Source organism: Diaphorina citri, unplaced genomic scaffold, assembly GCF_000475195.1.
Source record: "Diaphorina citri unplaced genomic scaffold, Diaci psyllid genome assembly version 1.1 scaffold122, whole genome shotgun sequence".
In the NCBI taxonomy this organism is placed as follows: domain Eukaryota; kingdom Metazoa; phylum Arthropoda; class Insecta; order Hemiptera; family Psyllidae; genus Diaphorina; species Diaphorina citri.
In genome coordinates, this window is record NW_007377559.1 from 165,888 (window position 1) to 189,260 (window position 23,373).

The window sequence follows — 23,373 nt, forward strand, 5'->3', positions numbered from 1 at the left end:
GAGTGTGATGATTCAAGGTGATTTTTCAATAGTTCCTAAGGCCAGCCACTTATATCAGGTATACCCCGTATACCTACCTGATGAAAATTCGATCAGTTCCATCTGACACCTGACAGACCTGATGAGTGTTTGGCGGTTCTATCAAGTACACCTGATCTCAGTTTTCAAATACCTTTGGCCAGCCACTCACTATCAGGTAGACCTGACAACAGGTAGACCTGATAGGTACGGTTGAAAAGATCCGTCTGCCAGGTCTACCTGATACCTGATGAGCACACACACTATCAGGTACAACTGACTCTATCAGGTATACCTGACACCTGATCAGGTCTAGTGGCTGGCCTAAGTGAGCTAGTCGTAGGTAAGGTACTTACCAAAATCAGCCGAAGGGTCTCTGGTCAGCCAACAGTCACTACTGGCCGTCAGTCCATGCAAGAATAGAACCGGGGTTTTGCCCGGTTTAGGAATTCTAAAGATGGTCAGAATGTAGCCATCTTCTGTCGTCACCTTGTGCTCTTCAGCTGGATATCCCCAGTATCTGATGATCTCGGTCTGAAATGTGGATAATACTGTTGGTCATTATATTTGGTTCTTCGTTGACCTATGGCCGGGGTTGTACTTATCTATGGTTGCCATGACATCTCTGTACAGCAACCGATAGCTGTCCACTGCAAACAGGTAGTCAGCGTGGGAGAACATCTTGTAGGGGATCTCATAGAACTTCACCACATGCTTCAACCGTTTGCGGAGCAGGCGTGTGTCCTGGAATGGAGAGGAAATACCCAAGTGACCTTTTGAGAAAGTGAAACTAAAACTAAGTGAAAGAAGAAGAAGAAAAAGGAAAAGAAGAAGAAGAAGGACGAGGAGAAGGAGAAAAAGAAGAACTAGCAGAAGAGGAAGAAGAAGAAGAAGAAGAAGAAGAAGAAGAAGAAGAAGAAGAAGAAGAAGAAGAAGAATGGAGAAAATAGAAACAGCAAGAATATGATATTTTGATGACGAAGGGGACAACATCAGTGGTCGTGTTAACACTTACCATACTGTTAGACAAAAAGTCATTGCAGCAAGCGAAATAGATGGCAGTGGGAGTGTTGAATTTTTCAATGGGATACAAGGGTGGCTCGATCGTACCATATCTTTTCAGATTCCCTTTGCGTCCGTAGCTCAACTGTCGAAATTCACCTGGGAAAGAGTCGAATTCTTACTTTAATAAATCATAAAATAATCATCCGCCATATTTTACGAGTATTACCGTAATGAGAAAAAAGTCTGCCCAATTAAAGGGAAGTAGTTACTCGTAGGTAGATACCTACCCTATTTTTTTTTTTTAAAGATGAGTGTTTCACCGCCGTTTTTATTTCGTAGCGATGAAACAACTGCTACATTGGACGCTTGTGGTCTGTTGCACGCCGAACACCAAGCACAGAGCCCCAAAAACCGCGAATTTCGACTTCTGCGTAAGCGTAGATAGAGGTACGTAGATATGTAGGACAATGTAGGTATTTAATAGGTACTTACTTCTAAAGGTGTGTCCACATATAGTCGACCGGCCGTCGATCGATATCGACTGAAGCGTCCACACTGCCTTGACAACATAGATTCATATCGTTGATCGATCGACGGCCGCAGGTACCTACCTAATTACCTAATCTAATCTATCTACCCACTACCTCGTTCTTGGCCTAGTAGTTTCACAGAGAGAACTGGTAACAACGAAGTTACATATTATGTTCGTCCCAAAATCGACGGAGGACACGATAGGAAAAAGCTAGCCGTTCCGAGAAAGACCTGAAAGAACTTTATCTGTTTAGATTGTTTAGAATATCTGTTCTGTATAGGACTTTATCTCTTTAGGAATAAGTTTTCTCCGGGCGGGATTCCAAACCGCGACCTAGGGCTTGCAAGTCAGGCGCACTACCTTCTAAGATTCCAAGCTAACTAGACTGGCAGATTTTATGACAGCTATCCGCTCTAATTGGTACTTTAGAACAAAATAGAATAGGTAGAATGTAGATTAGAATAGGGAATTTTCAGCATCTTTATTTTTATAGGTGAACAAGCAATTTTATAATAGGAAAATCCCCCAATGATTAGGTAACCGGGAGTATAATGACTTGCGAAATCAGACCTACAAATATATAAGACCTTGTTTAGACTGCGAGAGTAAAGGGACTTTTCAGTCCTATGCTGGTAGTATAAACAAGGTATTACAAGCAGATTCTCCCTCATCTCAACATGTACAAGGACTTGAATAGTAAGTTCCAAATAGAAAACTTATTGTGGGTTTCACCAATCTTTTTAGTCCCCAACACCGCGTTAACATTACAGCTCGGACAAATAAAATGGAACTTAGGTAACCCATAACATCCGAACTTTTTTTTTTCTTTCATTGGATCTTGCTAAAATTTAACCACTACTAACTCCAGACCGGTACAGGGTAAATATATCAAATGATATTGAAAATAGCAGGATTTTTTTTTCTGACTAAAAGACTAAAACCCGATGCACTCTGACGTGGAGCGACTGAGATATCAGCGAAAAAGAGAGTAGGGTTAATCAAGTTTTGTGCGACTTTAATGTAGGCCTCGGCTCGCATGGGTTAACAGGTTGTTAGCCTAACAGACCTTCTAGGAGGTGAAAAAATACTGGCGAAATCCAACCTGAGGTGATTTCAGCCACCCTACAGTTAACTTGGAGGGTAGCGCATCTGCCTTGTAAGCGCTAGGCCGCGGGTTCGATTCCCGCCCGAGGCGGATTTTATCCTGATGGGATAATGTTCGTTCTCGGAACGGCTGGCTTTCTCCTATCCTGTCTTCCTTCTCTCTTCGATTTCGGGGCGATAAGACCATAGCAGTTACAGTTCCCTCTGTCAAACCTCTTAAAAAAAAGATAAGGTTCGTTATCGAAACGGCTGGCTGGCTTAAAGGATATACCATACTCCTTAAAAGTACATTAGCACAAAATATTGGACACGGCCCTGATAAAAAACTTGAAAAATCAATTTATTTAAGCCATTCCATTATCTCCTGTATTTCCAGAAAACACAGGGGACGCTATAGACTACAGCCAGATGAAACGGGAGAACATCGGGGACCTTGTACAGGAAACTCTACAAATCCTGGAACGACATGGTGGTGAAGATGCCTGTATCTACATCAAGTACATGATACCCACGTATGAATCCTGCATACTCCGATACACGGTCAACTAAATCAACTGATGTTGGAATTGGATAGTGGACAAAATTGTCAGCTAGTGTTGTAACACGATAGTGGGCAAAGTAGATGTTGCTAATTGTCAACAAATCAACAAATTTTTAGACAATAAACTGGATGTTGTTACTTTGCATTATATTTCAGTATACTTTCCATGAAGGTCCGTTTCCACTTGGCAATGTTCTTTTAATAAAAGAAATACAAAAAAAAAAAAAAAAGAAAAAATGAAATTTAATGAAACAGTAAAAACAATAACCTTTTTTAATAACGATCAATTGGTAGGCATATCACAAGGTTAGAATATGGCATTTCCCCTCAAATATTAATAGGGATTCCCTCTAGATCGAAGAAGAAAACTTGACAAATATGTGACTCATTAGATTTTAGAAACAATGGGATCTTTTTTTCCTCTTTTCAAGGGCCTTTTTTTCAGAGTTCTTCAGTTGTTTGGTCTACACATCTTCATCGAGTACTCTGATTTCTGTTTCGTCATCTTTGCTACTCTCCTCATCCGAGCTTCCAGTTTCCATCTTCTCCACTTTGGGTTTAATACGGAGAGGTCCCAGTCGAGATATAAGCTCTAGCGTGTACACGTTGAAGTCACATCTGATGAGGAACACAAAACAAAGAGGAATTATTTAAATTAGTATGTTCACAGAGTTTTATCCAGGTCGTGTAGGACCCCTGCATAATAATCAATTCTATCTGAACCAAATAAGTTCGAAATTTTAACTCGAAATTTTCTAAAACATTGTCTCTAACAATAGATCAGTTGCGCTTACTTGGGTGATGTTTCAAAGTCATAGAGCAGGAAAAATGACCAACGGAATTTTTCTTTTTCTTCTACGACCCGCCCACACTGCCTCGATAACATAAATCGACGGCCCGTCGACCATGTTCGGGCACAACTTAGGAGAAAGTAAGAAATTGATTTGATAGAGGGAACTGTAACAACAGTGGTCTTGTCCCAAAGAGAGGAGGACAGGCCGAGCGAAAATCGAACTCGCAACCTGGCGCTCACAGGACATCAGACGCGTTACTCTCTAAGCGAATTAGGCTGGCTTCAAAGGTGTTTATAATTATTAGTCTAAGCAAACCTTCATAAATTTTTGCTTCGAAATGATGATACTAAATTTTCATGTCAGAGAAATAGAGACTCGAAGCCCTGATCCTCCGGATTACAAGTCCATCGTTCAATCTCCGGACTACTGGGGCTGGCCAGATGGGTGTAGTTGAATATTGGATATTAATGCGCCATAAATCCCGATATACCTATTTATGTAAATTGTAAAGATCTTAGGTAACCTTGTTTGTTGATAAGAGTTGCCTCAAAATCCCCATACTGAACACGGGAAAACTTACGAAAATCGATAGAACTTGTTTTGCTCCGAAGTCAGATTGACATGTTCTCTGCTGTAGACATTGCCCCGGGCATTCCACAGCCAAATATCGTAGCCTCGCTTCCATAGGAGAAACACTATGGAGAAATGAATTTTCAACGGAAAAAAAAGTAATCCCCAAGAGTTATTTCCGAGAAAAACTCGGAAAAACTATACCTACCTTATGCAAAACACACCGCGGACAACTGTACGTGTCTTTCTACATACCTCCTTACATTATGTCATAGAAAAACGATTTTCCTTCAAGCCTACCCATCAATTACCTACCTACCTACCTATACTGTACCAGTCCATAGACAACGTAAATTATTTACGCAGATAATTGCGAAGTGCCTGAGGGAAAAGTAAAAAAACAACGCTTAATTAGCTATGAAATATCATGATGATTCATGACATCATGACCATATACCTCTTGACTAATTAGTTAGGTACTAAGTAGGTAGGTAGTCAGTTAAATAATTAAAAATTGAGCAGAAGTTGGAAGACAGTTTACATAGGTAAGTAAGGTAGGTACTTAAATAGAGTTACAAATTGTTTACGTGCATTGGCGGCGCGCGGCACATTAATACCTACATATAACGTGACCTAGAAACTTAGAAAAAAAAGCGTAGGTAGATAGGATAGGTGGTACCTACCTTTTGAGGAAATGCACGTCACGAGAGAGAGAGAGAGAGAGAGAGAGAGAGAGAGAAAAAGCTATGGCAGAGATTGTTTATTCGTTGCCAAGGAGATGGCTTATAATTCTGCCTGCAAAAAATTCAAATTCCTTCACACAGTACCTACCTACAACCTACCTGCCTAGTACTTACAATAAACATTTTACTTAAATTATTGTCTCTGCTGTTCAGAACGTTTTGTATAGTGAAATCAAAATTTTAAAATGGCATAGCTGATTTTTTTCGTTTTTAAACACTTTGGTTTTTTATTTTCATTGTGTTTTAACCATTTTCTTTGACAATATGGTATATGCAACGGAGTCGAAACACAAAAAGAATGGAGGTAAGTTGTGGTAAGCCCTATTAGGTAGTTAATTAAGTAGGTACAGGAAGAACCTATTAAAAAGGTATACCTATAGGAGGGGGGTAGGGTTTGACCTATTTTTATTACCTACCTAGGTAAAAAAAAAATCATCGCCAACATTTGGTGAGTAGGTTAAGGCGGTGGTTATTCACAGGGCTAGGCTTGTGAGCGAGTGTTTCTTTCTACAGCCTAGCCCTGTGAACTACCACTCCCCCTGATTTGGGGAAATGGCAAATCACTTCTAAATGTTTCACTCTTCGTTTTAGGGCAGTAGTAATCACTTTTCAATTTTTCATTCTTAGTTTTAAGACAGTGGCAATCACTTTTCATTTTTCGTCACTGTTCGTTCGTTTTCTTTTCAGAGATCGTGTGTCATCGGGCCAGGGACCTCCAATATGGCCGCCGGCCGTCATTACCGGTCCGTGTCGTTCCGGCCTTCAGCCTCCAAACCCACCAGAAGAATACCATCACCGGCGCCCCTCCTAAGTGCGTCCCTAAGGATAAAACCTACGACTATACGTCCATGTTTCGAACTTACTACTCGCGGGGCGACTTCCCCATTGCTATGGAGTTCAAGAGTGTTGGAAACAAGATCTCATGGAAGGTGAGTGTCTGTAATAGGGAGTATAGCGACACCCTGTAGATTAAAATGGTCTTCTAACTTCGAGACCCAAATCTAAAGAGAAAATGTATTTATTTTTTTTAAAAAAAAGAAGAGGTTTGATAGAGGGCACTACAACTACGAAAGTCTTATAGTCTCGAAATCGAAGAAAGAAGGACAGTCGTTCCGAGAACGAACTTTATCTGTTTATAGGATAAAGTTCGCCCGGGCTGAAATTGAACCCACAATCTACTACTTTGCTTACGAAGTGAACTTTCCAAACTCACTAGGCTGACTCCCAGCTGTTCCCAGAACGAACCCTATCTTTGTAAAAGTTCGCCCCAGGCGGGAATCGAACCCGCGACCTAGCCCTTGCGCGGCGGACGCGCTACCCTCCAAGTTAACTAGCCTACCTCCCAGTGTCCAATGTGATAAGACCGAGCGTCCCAATAAAATCCCTTCTCTATTTCAGGAAGACATAAAGACCCTCAACTACCAATATTATCTGCCCATATTTTTCGACGGTCTCCGTGAGACTGAATATCCGTACAAATTCTTCGCTTCCAAAGGCATTCACGATCTTCTGGAGAATGGGAAGGACAAAATCGTACCCGTGTTACCCCATCTGATCCTGCCTATCAAAAGTAAGTGTACCGTTTTGTACTCCTTTGATAAAATTATAGGTATGACTTATGGGGGGGGATGAACGATTGAGAGAAAGCAGTGATAGCATGGATCACAGACGTCACTGAAGATAAGCAACGTTACGATTGGTTCGTATCCACATAAGTAGGTGCCCATCTGGGTAATCGCATGCTACTGGCTTTCTCCTATCTCCACTCAGGCTGGATGAGATTAATGTAAAGAGGCAAGTAGCTTGTCGCCGAATGGTGGGTACAACCCATTTCAAGAGAAGACGTAACTTGTTAAAAGTGACGTCAAACCCCTATACCCCAATGGCAGACTTAAGCAGCGCGCAGACTGATCATACACTTCCAACAGTCATTTCCGACAAATTTTGTACTTTGCTTCCTATGTTAAGTAATGGTAGTCCGCACACCTATCCGTATCAGACATTTCCAACACTTCCGACATACTACCATTACTTAACATAGGAAGCAAAATACAAAATTTGTCGGAAATGTCTGAAGTGTTGGAAGTGTATGATCCGTGTGGTCTACTGAAGGCAATTACGGATTAGCCAAAAAACAGTACAGCTACTCTTTCATAACCTAATTCTCTTCCAGATGCCCTGAGCACCCGAAATCCAGAAGTGATCTGTGAAACACTCAAAGTTCTACAACACCTGGTAACATCATCCAGCATGGTAGGAGAAGCCTTGGTTCCCTACTACAAGCAGATTCTACCTCATCTCAACATGTACAAGGACTTGAATAGTAAGTTCCAAATAGAAAACTTATTGTGGGTTTCACCAATCTTCTTTTTAGTCCCCAACACCGCGTTAACATTACAGCTCGGACAAATAAAATGGAACTTAGGTAACCCATAACAGCCGAACTTTTTTTTTTCTTTCATTGGATCTTGCTAAAATTTAACCACTACTAACTCCAGACCGGTACAGGGTAAATATATCAAATGATATTGAAAATAGCAGGATTTTTTTTTCTGACTAAAAGACTAAAACCCGATGCACTCTGACGTGGAGCGACTGAGATATCAGCGAAAAAGAGAGTAGGGTTAATCAAGTTTTGTGCGACTTTAATGTAGGCCTCGGCTCTCATGGGTTAACAGGTTATTACTGAGTCAAGCAACCTTGCACTTGAGCCAAATGTGTGACTATCTGGGCAATCACGTGCTTCTGGCTATTCCCGGCATCAGTCGGGCTGTGGGTGAGTTACCCGCAGGTAGCTTATTGCCGAATGGAGGGTAAAATTACCGTTTCTAAAAACCTTCTCAGTTATACACTGTACAGTGACGTTAAAAATCTTGGCACTCTTGGCAGTTTTAGCTATCTTGGGAAAAAGATCTGTGACCTTTATTCTACTTACCGTTCTCATGCGGGCAAATAATGTAGGCGGTAGAAATTTGGTGTCGTCAAACTGACAAGAACTGGTCCCAACACACAGGAAAAACACCAGCGCTAACTTACGAGTGGTAATTGCCAATCCACGGGACATACTTAGACCGCGTTTTACAAAGCCGGAGTTGGCTTCGTTTCTGGATTGAACTGGGTATAACTCAATCCTATAGAAACTATCGATTGATCTCAATTCTGATTTGGTTAACCCCGCTCTTACTGGAAGTCAATCGCATTTACCTACCTGGGGAACTTGACGGAAAAAGAGGTTATTTTCGAGTTAAAGCGGTAATCACCCCGGAAGCCCGAAGTAATTTTCAACGGAAAAAAAGTAATCCCCAAGAGTTATTTCCGAGAAAAACTCGGAAAAACTGTACCTTATGCAAAACACACCGCGGAGAACTGTACGTGTCTTTCTACATACCTCCTTACATTATGTCATAGAAAAACGATTTTCCTTCAAGCCTACCCATCAATTACCTACCTACCTACCTACCTACATACCTACCTATACTGTACCAGTCCATAGACAACGTAAATTATTTACGCAGATAATTGCGAAGTGCCTGAGGGAAAAGTAAAAAAACACAACGCTTAATTACCTATGAAATATCATGATGATTCATGACATCATGACATGACATCATGACCATATACCTCTTGACTAATTAGTTAGGACTAAGTAGGTAGGTAGTCAGTTAAATAATTAAAAATTGTGCAGAAGTTGGAAGACAGTGTTTACATAGGTAAGTAGGTAGGTACTTAAATAGAGTTACAAATTGTTTACGTGCATTGGCGGCGCGCGGCACATTAATACCTATAACGTGACCTAGAAACTTAGAAAAAATTTTTGTTTACATTGAGGTACGGTATTTGTTTAGTATGTAATGTGATGTACTGATGTATGGGTGAAATTTTGTAACTAACTTTAGGTCACTTTTACTGGGCTGATCCTGATTCACAAGTTGTTTTGTCTGTTAAAAATTTCCATAAAAGAACTAGTCGAAAAGGGACCTCTTCATCCTCACCACTCTCCTCATCCGAGCTCCCAGTTTCCATCTTCTCCACTTTGGGTTGAATACGGAGAGGTCCCAGTCGAGATATAAGCTCTAGCGTGTACACGTTGAAGTCACATCTGATGGAGGAACACAAAACAAAGAGGAATTATTTAAATTAGTATGTTCACAGAGTTTTATCCAGGTCGTGTAGGACCCAGACCGTGTAGGACGGGTAGGAGGAGTGCATAATAATCAATTCTATCTGAACCAAATAAGTTCGAAATTTTCTAAAACATTGTCCCCAACAATGGAGCAGTTGCAAATAGGTAAAAATTATAAATAAATGGTCGATTCCTATGTAAAAAGTTGGGAAAAATCCGAATCTGAGGTCAAAACTCCGAAAAAATAACTGTAAAATAAGTACAAAGTTTTAGAGGTTTGATAGAGGGAACTGTAACTGCTAAGATCTTATCGTCATAAGACCCTTATAATCGAACCTTAAAGCTCATAACCGGAATCTAAAGTTCATAATCAGCCTTCAAAATTCATAGTGGCCCCTAAAATTCGTAATCGGGTCTAAAGTGCCTCGGTGGTGAAGTGGTCAAGGCGCTCGCCTGGTAAACAGGAGGGCGTGGGTTCAATCCCATCCGAGGTATGGAATTTTATCCTCAATATAATTTGAGACAAGGTTGTTTCGTTGAGATAGGTGCTGCGGTTGGCGGTATTTTGACAGCTTTTTGGCGGTTTTCGACCGTTTCTTTGGCGGTTTTCAGCTATACCGACTAAACGGTTAGAGATATTGTAAAAGTTAGGGTATAAGAACAAGAACACCCAAAATAAGCATCATTCCATAGGATAAGGAAAGTCGTGTGATGTTCACATCAGATTTTTCTTTCTTTTTCCATGTAATCCAACTTGTTACTTTTTCATTCTTTTTTCATGTAATCCAACTTGGTACTTACATTTTGGCCAGGTCGCTATATTTCTTGTTCAGGTTGCGTTGCAAATGTACCAGGGTGGTCTGTGAGGGTGACTTGAGTACCATTAGGATTTGGCTCACCCATGATACATAGAACTCAATGTGTTTGGATACCTCCAACATAGCCGCTATGAACTTGAGCAGCTTTTCCAGGTAGATCTATGAACAAGAAGGAAAAACCGATTGATTAAAAATAATAATAATAAAAAAAATGGTTTGTGAGAGGCAATCCTTTAACTGTTGAGGCCAGAGGTAGTCCTCTAACATCCCCTTTTCGTATGTGTAGGGGCTAGACAGCCCTAAAGGATGGGTTAAGCTTCTACGAATCCCCTTTTCGTTGGGATTTTACCTAGCTCCTCAAGTGTCCTTTACAAGGCTGAGTGCACCCCCAAACAGCACGTGTTGTATCAGACAGACATCCATTCAAATACCAATCACGCAAAACATTGCTAAACTTCAATTACCCTTGGAGACCGGTGCGTTCAACGTGTTAAAGCTGCTGGCTATGGGTAAGTTCTCAGAGTGAGTATGCATCATCATCAAATCTTAAGTCGTTCCAGAAATGGGTCGACTGTGAACATAGCCTCTCCACCATGTTCTATCTTTAAACTTTTCTTCGTTTATTACAGTTGTTGATTGCATATTAGGTATAAACCTGGGATGTATGAATTTGGGATGATGGAATGATAGATAATTACCTCGGCTAGAGAGCGGACAGTCAAGAGTATGCATAAGACTGGGATAGTTAGGTATGTTCTCAGATTGCATATTAGGTATAAACCTGGGATGTATGAATTTGGGATGATGGAATGATAGATAATTACCTCGGCTAGAGAGCGGACAGTCAATTGCATAAGACTGGGATAGTTAGGTATGTTCTCAGATTGCATATTAGGTATAAACCTGGCATGTATGAATTTGGGATGATGGAATGATAGATAATTACCTCGGCTAGAGAGCGGACAGTCAATGCGATGTCCCGGGTTCGAATATTCTCCAGAACATGAATTATAAGACCCTGTTCATTCAGTTTGAGTGACATCATCAGAGCTGTGAAGAAGAAAACACATTATGTGCATATTACACTATTATTAAAGTGAAAAATAAACTTCAAATTAAAACAAAGGAAAATATGTGATTTTCGTATTGATTTTATTTTACTGAACAAGATCACAGGAACAATAAACGGAGGCCAGCCATCTGCTGCTTACATTTCCATTGAATGGTTCTTCTCAGGTTTCGCTCTACATTTCACCGAATGTTCAAAGAAGACGCCTCTCTTTCAACAAAAAATTTAGATCTCCATTAAATTTGACATTTCACTTTCATCGACCTGATATACAAAACAGAACGACTTGGGTTATGGATGTTATACTTACATTTCCATTGAATGGTTCTTCTCAGGTTTCGCTCTACATTTCACCGAATGTTCAAAGAAGACGCCTCTCTTTCGACAAAAAATTTAGATCTCCATTAAATTTGACATTTCACTTTCATCGACCTGATATACAAAACAGAACGACTTGGGTTATGGATGTTATTATCATATTATCTCTCAAGTCTGCTTCAATTGTTCAACATTTCCGCTTCCATTGCTCAACCTTCTTGCTTTTCCTTCAAAGCTTTATTTTCATTCCTCATCCATTTAATTCGACGTTGCATTTTCTTGAACACATCTAATTTAATTTCAAATTTTCTTTGGATGTCTCTTCCTTCTCCATTTTCACCTGCCAACTCTTCACATCCCATCTCCACCATTTCGTTAGATATCCCACTTGCTTGGCCGTGGCGATAGAAAATGGCGATGGCTTATCTTCACCGCCATTAGTATCCCACTTGCTTGGCCGTGTCGATAGAAAATGGCGGTGGCTTATCTACACCACCATTAGTATCAGTGGCCGCTTTATCTCCGTTATCCTTCATGACTGTTTCACTTCCATCTTTTCTCTTACATCTCCACATCCCATCTCCACCATTTCGTTAGGTATCCCACTCGCTTGGCCGTGGCGATAGAAAATGGCGATGGCTTATCTTCACCGCCATTAGTATCAGTGGCCGCTTTATCTCCGTTATCCTTCACGACTGTTTCATTTCCATCTTTTCTCTTACATCTCCACATCCCATCTCCACCATTTCGGTAGGTATTCCACTCGCTTGGCCGTGGCGATAGAAAATGGCGGTGGCTTATCTACACCGCCATTAGTATCAGTGGCCGCTTTATCTCCGTTATCCTTCATGACTGTTTCACTTCCATCTTTTCTCTTACATCTCCACATCCCATCTCCACCATTTCGTTAGATATTCCACTCGCTTGGCCGTGGCGATAGAAAATGGCGGTGGCTTATTTTTATTTTTTTTAGTACTAGAGTTAACTAGAGAAATCTTACTTTTAGCCATAAAGATCTTACCTTTAGCATAGTCCTTATCAGCCAAAGCTTCCTTGACAGACTGAGGTGTAATGCTAATGTCTAACAGGAATGGATCAAACACATAGCCGGAGTCCAGGGAGTAAATGTGAACCCCCTCGGTGGTGGCTGCCACCCATGCCTGGCCTGGAATAGAAAATAGTAAAATTTTAAGAATTGAGAATAGGGCGAAGAGACTTGCTTGAAAGCGCTAGGTCCCTGGTTCGATTCCTCCCCGGTGAAATTTATCCTAAACAAACAACACCTACCTCGGTGGTGTAGTACCTCTACCTCGGTGGTGTAGTGGTCAAGGCGCTCGTCTGGTAAACAGGAGGGCATGTGTTCAATCCCAGCCGAGGTATGGAATTTTATCCTCAATATAATTTGAGAATTTGACCACAATAATAGTAGTAGCCTACTGCTGGAGTAAAGGGACTTTACAGTCCTATGCGAGCAGTATAAATAAGCACTATTATTAGACGACACTTTAACCTAAAGCCTAAATAGGTAAGGTGTGTTCTCGGAACGGCTGGCTTTCCCTATCCTGTTCTCGTTCTCTCTTCAATTTCGGAACTATAACACCTCCGTTGTTAGGTACAGTTCAAACCTCCCTGTATCAAACCTCTAAAAAAAAAAAAAAAAAAAAAAAAAAAAAAAAAAAACAGTAGCTTACCTGTGGGTGAGAATTTCACACAAAACACACGCACTTCCGGTTTTAACACGCGCGCTGCCATGTCCCCTTTCTTGACCCCGGGGAGTTTGAGCACCACGTTGCCTCCCTCGTGTGTTTCTCGCGTCTCAATGAGACTTACGTTCCCGAATTCGGTCATCTTGCGTCGGTTGATGAAGTCCTGAAATAGAGGTGTGGAAGTGAAGTTAAAATTTGAAACTAGGAATAAATTATTATAAAGGAACCTTTTTCCGATTTGTAATCAACAAAAATTTTCGATGGTCAGTTTTTATTGCCAAAATAGGTTTTGAGGTCCCTAAAGCCTCAATTCAAAGTTTCAGCCATTGGTCCTGTATGTGTGTCTGTCTGTAAACAAAATATCTCAAGAACGGTTAGACCTAGAGACCTAAAATTTGGTAAGTAGGCCACAAACAAGGATAGGGGCTGCGGTTTTATTGGTTTATATTTTCTTTTGATCCGTTTTCGTTTTCTAGCAATACTCACATTAATACCGTCCAATGATTTATTCTGAGTGATGGTGAATTTCTTGAGCAGAATCCCCTCTCTACTGCTATAGATGCAAATGTACTTGGATTGACCAGCAGCTAGGATACAGGAACCATCCGCCGAGTAACACACAGTAGACACCGCTCTGGAAGGAAAGGAGTTGGTTCGATTCGATTCGATTTTTCATTATTATTATTATTTTTTGACAGAGGGAACTTAAAAACGGAGGTTTTATCGTCCCGAAATTGAAGAGAGAGCAGTATAGGAGAAAGTGTTAACTACCAAGAATTTTTCATCATCATTATTATTATTATTATTATTATTATTATTATTTTTTTGACAGAGGGAACTTAAAAACGGAGGTTTTATCGTCCCGAAATTGAAGAGAGAGCAGTATAGGAGAAAGTGTTAACTACCAAGGTCTTATCGTCCCGAAATCGAAGAAGTACAGGATAGGGGAAAGCCAGCCGTTCCTAGTACGAACCTTATCTGTTTAGGATAAAGTCGTCTTCGGGCAGGAATCGAATGCGCGACCTAACGCTTACAAGGCAGGGACATTACCTTCCAAGCTATCTGGGCTGGCGTTTTAAAGGCTTTTCATAAAGTTACGAACTTTTTTAAGTGAACTTTGAAAATAACCCCATACCCGGTCAATCATGGGCAAGATACATCCTAAGAATGCATCGCACATAGCTGACTCAAGGTGTATGGACAAATGACCTGATGATCAATTCCTTCGCATTCAACAACATCACTAAGTCATTATGAAAGTACATACATAGCTAATGTTTCATTGCTGCTTTTTATTTTTAGAGGAACAAGTCCAGTTTTATTTTTAGAGGAATAAGTCCAGGGCCTACTATCTCTAACTATAACACCCACCCAACCTCTACTCACTTGGCCTTCAGCGATTGTTCCCGGGTCACCAAATCCGTGTCCAGCCGTCCCGAGTCTAAATCTCTTCTAGCTTCCACACTCCCCACCTGAGCAGCACTTTCCACATCAAACATAATCAGCTGACCGTCCAGTGTTGCCACGACTATCTCCGTACCGTCCGGCTTGTAGGCGACACATAGAGCTGGCAACATCGGAAAATTAAATATAAATTAATCTAAAGGTTAAAAGTCCTTTTTGTTATTATTGAAATAAATTATTATTTTAAGATGTTTGACAGAAGAAACTGTAACATTAGAGATCTTATGATCAAGGAATCGAAGAGGGAAAGAGCACAGGATAGGAGAAAGTCAGCTGTTCCGAGAACGAACCTTATCTGTTTAGGATGAAATCCGCCCGGGGCGGGAATCAAACCCACGACTTCGACTTCGCACTAAAATAAATAATTGAAAAAGAAGACACAATACACAACAGGGTTTCGCGATGGCCATCCATCCAGACACACACCGCTCTCGACGTAGCTTAACTCGAGTGACTTACCATCCGAAAGCAACTGTATCGTTTCATGTTGAGTGTCGGTTTCCACTGCATTCCATAGTTTGACTGTCTTGTCCCAGGATGCGGATACCATTCCTGTGCTGGACAGGACGGGACTGAATTCAATGCAGGATACAGGACCCTCGTGACCCGATAATACCTGGGAAATAAAATGGGTGCACACCGAATTGATACTTGAACTCAATGAGAAAAAGAAATGCTGAGAATAGTCTTTTCCTACACAAAAAGCTGAGGCTTAAGTGCAGGGGCAAACAGTCAAAAAAAAAAAAAAAAAAAAAAAAAAAAAAAAAAAAACAGTAGCTTACCTGTGGGTGAGAATTTCACACAAAACACACGCACTTCCGGTTTTAACACGCGCGCTGCCATGTCCCCTTTCTTGACCCCGGGGAGTTTGAGCACCACGTTGCCTCCCTCGTGTGTTTCTCGCGTCTCAATGAGACTTACGTTCCCGAATTCGGTCATCTTGCGTCGGTTGATGAAGTCCTGAAATAGAGGTGTGGAAGTGAAGGTGTTAAAGTTTGAAGCTAGGAATAAATTATTATAAAGGAACCTTTTTCCGATTCTTCCGAGGCAGGAAGAAAGGAATGTAATGAACAAAAATTTTCGATGGTCAGTTTTTATTGCCAAAACAGGTTTTGAGGTCCCTAAAGCCTCAATTCAAAGTTTCAGCCATTGGTCCTGTATGTGTGTCTGTCTGTAAACAAAATATCTCAAGAACGGTTAGACCTAGAGACTTAAAATTTGGTAAGTAGGCCACAAACAAGGATGCAACACTTTTGATCAAGATAGGTGCTGCGGTTTTGTTGGTTTATGTTGTCTTTTGATCCGTTTTCGTTTTCTAGCAATACTCACATTAATACCGTCCAATGATTTATTCTGAGTGATGGTGAATTTCTTGAGCAGAATCAAGTTTACCTGAGCGAATATTCTGTATCACTTGTCGAATTACATTGAGGGAAGTGCTGGACGGAAATGTCTTCCTTATCTTCTCAACAGCGACCTAGAATAAAGAAATGAGTTCAAGAAGGAATCCAATCAAATCATGGACCCCGCTCACCCAGCCCAGTTTAGGGATAGGGACCCGAATTTCAAGGATCGACAATCATTGATCTTTTAAGCTCATGTACCAAATGTCATCAAAATCGGACCAGGCAATCGCGTTATAGGGGAACAAACAAACATTCAAACATCTAAACCAAATGAAAATGTTCAGTTAAACATAGACCTCACCATATTATTCAGTCAATTAAATAATAGATACCTATACTCACCAAATCTGTTTGATTGTTTACATTTCCCACTAATACACTCGCCAGTGATATAAAAGGAGTGCAAAGATCTTCTACCAGAATGTTCGGATTACAAATGATTTGATTCAAAATGCGAGCTACAGGTCCAACCTCCATTTTCGTATCGAACAATCTCTGAAATTGTAGGTATAATCAAATTGTTAGAAGGTCTCAAGCTTCCATGGCGTAGTGGTTACTGCGCTCGCCTTGCAGACCCGGGTTCGATTCCCGGCGGGGTCAAAAAATTTGCATCATGTAAATGATTGAATACGTAACTGTCTGTCACGGGGGACACTCAGCCTCGTGAGGAAAATAGGTATGTCATAATACTCGTATAAACGCGCATAGCGATCGGTGTCAGCATGGTAGGTAAACATTGAGGGAGCTGAGATTATTAAAATATTTGTAAAATCCTACAATGCTAGACAAAAGAATTACCTAAGTGACCCACTGTTGTGGTAAATATTTGGAAAATCCTACAATACCAAACAGAAGACCAATCAAATCATGGACCCCGCTCACCCAGCCCAGTTTAGGGATAGGGACCCCAAATTTCAAGGATCGACAATCATTGATGTTTTAAGCTCATGTTAGGTACCAAATGTCATCAAAATCGCACCAGGCAATCGCGTTATAGCGGAACAAACAAATTCGAACATCTAAACCAAATGAAACTGTTCAGTTAAACATAGACCTCACCATTATTCAGTCAATTAAATAATGAATACCTATACTCACCAAATCTGTTTGATTGTTTACATTTCCCACTAATACACTCGCCAGTGATATAAAAGGAGTGCAAAGATCTTCTACCAGAATGTTCGGATTACAAATGATTTCATTCAAAATGCGAGCTACAGGTCCAACCTCCATTTTCGAATCGAACAATCTCTGAAATGGTTAGGTATAATCAAATTGTTAGAAGGTCTGAAGCTTCCATGGCGTAGTGGTTACTGCGCTCGCCTTGCAGACCCGGGTTCGATTCCCGGCGGGGTCAAAAAATTTGCATCATGTAAATGATTGAATACGTAACTGTCTGTCACGGGGGACACTCAGCCTCGTGAGGAAAATATGTCATAACATAAACGCGCATAGCGATCGGTGTCAGCATGGTAGGTAAACATTGAGGGAGCTGAGATTATAAAATATTTGGAAAATCCTACAATGCTAGACAAAAGAATTACCTAGGTGACCCACTGTTGTGGTAAATATTTGGAAAATCCTACAATACCAAACAGAAGAAATGCCTAGTGACCGACTCTTCTTACTCACTTACCACGTAGTTACTGAAAATCGTTTCAGACAAATCCTTCCGTGCCATATGGCCCAGGAATACCGATTGCGCCCAAAGAATACTCAGGCGCACTTTGGTCTGATACTCGGGGCGCAAGCTCCCCGCAATGAGAACATTGGTTGTGCCCAAGGAGTGACCCAATGTAATGAGTGAGTTGTGTCCGGTCTGGTTCAGAATGTAATCAATGGTAGCCGTTGTGTCGTACAGACCTAACTCGCTCAATCTGTAGACATTATGAGATAAAGGTGTGTCCACACATAGTCGACCGGCCGATCGATCGACAGTGTCGATGTCGACTGAACCGCCCACACTGATTCGATAAGCTCAATCTGTAGACATTATGAGATTATGTAGGTACTCATTCTTTTTCTATTTTTTGCCATCTTTTCCTTCTCTATTTTCCCCTATTCTTTCTTCAGTTACATATTTCTTTCAGTTGTGTCCGGTCTGGTTCAGAATGTAATCAATAGTAGCCGTTGTGTCGTAGAGAGCTAACTCGCTTAATCTGTAGACATTATGAGATTATGTAGGTGTGTCCACACATAGTCGACCGGCCGATCGATCGACAGTGTCGATGTCGACTGAACCGCCCACACTGATTCGATAACATAAATCGACGGCCCGTCGACCATGTTCGGACACAACTTAGGAGAAAGTAAGCAATTGAATTGATAGAGGGAACTGTAACAACAGTGGTCTTGTCCCAAAGAGAGTAGGACAGGACAGTTGATGGACAGGACAGGTGGAAATCGAACTCGCAACCTGGCGCTCACAGGACAGACGCGTTTCTCTCCAAGGGAATTAGGCGGTTGTTGTCATAGGTTCAAAGGTGTTTGTATTTATTAGTCTAAGCAAACCTTTATAAATTTTTGCTTCGAAATGATGATACTAAATTTTAATGTCACAGAAATAGAGACTCGAATCCCTGATCCCCCGTATTACAAGTCCATCGTTTAATCTCTGAACTACTGGGGCTGCCCAGATGGGTGTAGTTGAATATTGGATATTAATGCGCCAGAAATCCCGATATACCTATTTCTGTAAATTGTAAAGATCTTAGGTAACCTTGCTTGTTGATAAGAATTGCCCCAAATTCCCATACTGAACACGGGAAAACTTACGAAAATCGATAGAACTTGTTTTGCTCCGAAGTCAGATTGAGATGTTCTCTGCTGTAGACATTGCCCCGGGCATTCCACAGCCAAATATCGTAGCCTCGCTTCCATAGGAGAAACACTATGGAGAAATGAGGAAAAAGAAGAAGGCTGAATTTTATGGCTATCTAATAGGCACCTATCTAATCTGTCTACCCACTGTTCTTGGCCTAGTAGTTTCACAGAGAGAACTGGTAACAACGAAGATAATTATATTCGTCCCAAAATCGAAGAGCGACGGAGGACAAGCTGGGTCCGTCCCTCCGGTAATTTTTTAGCCCGTAGTTTATTCAATCGTGATTAAAATACCTTTTTATTACTATTGTAATAATAAAGGAAGGACGGACTAAAAAGCCAGCCGTTCCGAGAAAGACCTGAAAGAACTTTATCTGTTTAGAATAGGTATCTGTTCTGTTTAGGACTTTATCTCTTTAGGAATAAGTTTTCTCCGGGCGGGATTCCAAACCGCGACCTAGGGCTTGCAAGTCAGGCGATTCCAAGCTAATTGACACCGGTCGAAACGGTAAAAAAAAAAAAATCATTTTCCCAAGATTTCCTTCACAGAGGGGATTTTTTAGCAGACCTTAACCTCTTGAAGAAAAAAATGGCTTTTTTTAAATAGATTTGGTAGAGGCATATGTCTATAACAACGGAGGTCTCATAGCCCCGAAGTCGACGAGAGAATTAGGACAGGATTGGAGAAAGCCAGCCAATTCCAAGGACAAACGGTATCTGTTTTGGATAAAGCGGGAATCGAACCTGCGATATAGCGCTTACAAGGCAAATGTGCTACCCTCGAAGCTAACCAGGCTGGCTAAGAGGTGTTTCCTTGAATTCTATTGTTATTGCATCAGTATTTGACCATTCGATAGCGGATAGAGGGACCATGGGACCATTTATTACCATCTCTTCTTTCGGCGCCTCTCAGCTTTGGATGTGGGCGATCATCTTGCCTATTTTGGCCTCCTTACGATCTCTATTTTTTTTTTTTTTAAAGAGGTTTGACAGAGGGAACTGTAACTGCTATGGTTTTATCGTCCCGAAATCGAAGAGAGAAGGAAGACAGGATAGGAGAAAGCCAGCCGTTCCGAGAACGAACAGTATCCCAGCAGGATAAAATCCGCCCCGGGCGGGTTACAATCTCTAAACTTGTTTCAATTTTGTTTCAGGACGACTTCAGGCCGATCCGCACGGGACAAGTCTCCACCCCAGGACAGAATCATCTACCCTCCCTCCTCAAACCCAACCTCCCCCACCATGGGGAGGAGAAACGTGAATTCACCCGGACCTCTCAAGTTCTATACAAGCACTTCCAGTGTAAGTTTGACCTCAAAAAACCATTTCGTGTTATACCTAGGCCGGGAGTCGGGGAAATTTCTTACTCTTGACGTTCGCGAGCCTCCCGGCTAGCTTGGTTTGCGCGCCTAACTTTGAACCCCTAACAATACAACTGTAACTGTAACTTTAAGAGTTTAACGTTACAGTTGTATAGCTGCTGAAGTGTTAATTTCTTAGGATTTGCCCCCCATTCGGCGACAAGCTGCCTCACGTTAACAGATTGCTAATTTCGAGGTTTACTAACTCGGGATTGAGATGAAACAAGGATTTCCCTATACTTAATATTAATACCCAGGTCAACCTCGGATTAATATACCTACCTTAAAGTTGTTTAATAAAATTAATTTTATGTTTAAAGACAAAACGAACAAAATGGTTTTCTTTATTTTCTATTGTTTTCCACTACAATTTTCCTCAAGAGGTTTGATAGAGGGATCTATAACATCGGAGGTCAAATCGAGGAGAGAGGGAGAAAGGCATCTGATTAGGTCGTTTAGGATTTTTAAGTAAGGAGGTTTTTTAAAGTAAGGAGTTCGTTTAGGTTTAAGTCCACTCCGGGCGGAAATCGAATCCACGACTAAGTAATATCAAAGTTACCTAACTAGGCTGGCTAATTTGACTGACTCTCTATAGTTGACTGATCCTCGTATTAATGTTGTATTAGCATCATACATCGACCTCCTCTGCCGTACTCAGGTCAAGGAAGCGTGCCGCCTCCGTTGGGTCCGTCCAAAGTGTGGTGACGTCCAGGTTGGTGGGTGCTGCTGGACACTGGAATACAATGGGCTGCCTTTAGTTCGGGTAATACCTATTACCTACCTACCCATCCTATTTTAATTTCTGACCGCCACGGAAATTGAACCCCGATCTCTAACGTGCAAGGCGAGTGAAATGACTTTATACTGTTGGATAGAGACTGTCCGGAAGACATCATAATACATCTGAGCGCCATCGCCAGCGCCCTTGAAGTATTGATAATGGTTTTTCAAGGCCCTTTCCCTCTTGTCATTCGGAAAAAAATCTGTCATGCCAAAGTGGAAACAGTCTCATTTAAATGATATTGCCTACAGGACATTCGGAAAAAAAAATGAAGAAGAAAAACTGATCTAGAAAAACGGATCTACATATATAGAGATTCTCCGAAATCGAATCTCGTTCTTCAAAATCGAAACAAAACAACTTACCGTTCGCATGCGGGAGTACATTTCGGTGGGTAGAAATTTGGTGTGGGTTTTTCGAGGCCCGTTCCCTCTTGTCATTCGGAAAAAAATCTGTCGTGCCTAAGTGGAAACACTCTCATTTAAATGATATTGCCTACAGGACATTCGGGAAAAAAAATGAAGAAGAAAAACTGATCTAGAAAAACGGATCTACATATATAGAGATTCTACGAAATCGAATCTCGTTCTTCAAAATCGAAACAAAACAACTTACCGTTCGCATGCGGGAGTACATTTCGGTGGGTAGAAATTTGGTGTCATCGAATTGATGAGACAGGTTCACGAAACACACGAAAAATACAAACGAAATTGAGGACAATCCCGAGATCTGCATAGTTACTGACCTCGAATAAAAGCTTTGTAATCAAAGCAATTTCAAATCAAGAATTTAGCTAAAACTGTTAGTGATTACAGGGAGGTCCCTAATTACATTACACAATAGTAAAATTCCACCTTGTACCTACAATAATTCAGTCAGACCAAAGGTTTCCCTGTAAAAACACAATATTTGGTAAGTGCCTGTCTATGAAGACATTTCCCTTGAAAACACAAAATTTGGTAAGTGCCTATAAAGATACTAACACCAATTTTTCGCGTCGAATCGGCAGCGGGATTATAACACCATGATATCAGAGTTGGAACACATCACATGCCCTCAGACACATTCCATTTGTCAAAGGTCAAAAGGTTTTCCTAGCCCTTGGGATTAATTTAATTTGAGCGGCTCTGCGATATCACAAGTTCCCATTGAATTACTGAGTCAAGCAACCTTGCACTTGAGCCAAATGTGTGACTATCTGGGCAATCACGTGCTTCTGGCTATTCCCGGCATCAGTCGGGCTGTGGGTGAGTTACCCGCAGGTAGCTTATTGCCGAATGGAGGGTAAAATTACCGTTTCTAAAAACCTTCTCAGTTATACACTGTACAGTGACGTTAAAAATCTTGGCACTCTTGGCAGTTTTAGCTATCTTGGGAAAAAGATCTGTGACCTTTATTCTACTTACCGTTCTCATGCGGGCAAATAATGTAGGCGGTAGAAATTTGGTGTCGTCAAACTGACAAGAACTGGTCCCAACACACAGGAAAAACACCAGCGCTAACTTACGAGTGGTAATTGCCAATCCACGGGACATACTTAGACCGCGTTTTACAAAGCCGGAGTTGGCTTCGTTTCTGGATTGAACTGGGTATAACTCAATCCTATAGAAACTATCGATTGATCTCAATTCTGATTTGGTTAACCCCGCTCTTACTGGAAGTCAATCGCATTTACCTACCTGGGGAACTTGACGGAAAAAGAGGTTATTTTCGAGTTAAAGCGGTAATCACCCCGGAAGCCCGAAGTAATTTTCAACGGAAAAAAAGTAATCCCCAAGAGTTATTTCCGAGAAAAACTCGGAAAAACTGTACCTTATGCAAAACACACCGCGGAGAACTGTACGTGTCTTTCTACATACCTCCTTACATTATGTCATAGAAAAACGATTTTCCTTCAAGCCTACCCATCAATTACCTACCTACCTACCTACCTACATACCTACCTATACTGTACCAGTCCATAGACAACGTAAATTATTTACGCAGATAATTGCGAAGTGCCTGAGGGAGCATAGTTACTGACCTCGAATAAAAGCTTTATAATCGAAGCAATTTCAAATCAAGAATTTAGCTAAAAATGTTAGTGATTACAGGGAGTTCCCTAATTATATTACACAATAGTAAAATTCCACCTTGTACCTACAATAATTCAGTCGGACCAAAGGTTTCCCTGTAAAAACACAATAGTTGGTAAGTG

At 41.1% G+C, this 23,373-nt stretch overlaps 2 protein-coding genes across 2 annotated transcripts; one reads left to right on the top strand and one right to left on the bottom strand.

Moving 5' to 3' along the window:
* The first annotated feature begins 2,083 nt into the window (after positions 1–2,083).
* Positions 2,084–3,631, top strand: LOC113465519 (parkin coregulated gene protein homolog). Its single transcript, XM_026820096.1, has 3 exons — positions 2,084–2,091; positions 2,202–2,251; positions 3,036–3,631. Exons 1-3 carry the CDS (start codon positions 2,084–2,086, stop codon positions 3,206–3,208), a joined length of 231 nt encoding a protein of 76 aa, XP_026675897.1. The 3' UTR covers positions 3,209–3,631.
* On the bottom strand, positions 3,443–21,911 carry LOC103524824 (periodic tryptophan protein 2 homolog). The gene is made up of 15 exons (XM_017449764.2): positions 21,792–21,911; positions 21,050–21,128; positions 18,987–19,101; positions 17,848–18,088; positions 17,310–17,462; positions 16,184–16,282; positions 15,622–15,765; positions 15,265–15,421; positions 14,728–14,908; positions 13,828–13,975; positions 13,327–13,504; positions 12,657–12,800; positions 11,195–11,298; positions 10,232–10,407; positions 3,443–3,818 (listed from the first exon to the last, which is right to left on the bottom strand). Exons 1-15 carry the CDS (start codon positions 21,909–21,911, stop codon positions 3,665–3,667), a joined length of 2,193 nt encoding a protein of 730 aa, XP_017305253.2. The 3' UTR covers positions 3,443–3,664.
* Positions 21,912–23,373: the final 1,462 nt, after the last annotated feature.

What these genes read in the sequence shown, in the direction of transcription:
- LOC113465519 (XM_026820096.1), top strand. An exon ending in CATGTACAAGGACTTGAATA is followed by an intron (nt 2,252 to 3,035) that starts GTAAGTTCCAAA and finishes CTGTATTTCCAG; the next exon opens with AAAACACAGGGGACGCTATA.
- LOC103524824 (XM_017449764.2), bottom strand. Translation starts at nt 21,911, where the DNA reads ATGCAGATCTCGGGATTGTCCTCAATTTCGTTTGTATTTTTCGTGTGT. An exon ending in CTGTCCGCTCTCTAGCCGAG is followed by an intron (nt 10,408 to 11,194) that starts GTAATTATCTAT and finishes TCTTGTTCATAG; the next exon opens with ATCTACCTGGAAAAGCTGCT. An exon ending in TATAGCGACCTGGCCAAAAT is followed by an intron (nt 3,819 to 10,231) that starts GTAAGTACCAAG and finishes GTTCCTCATCAG; the next exon opens with ATGTGACTTCAACGTGTACA.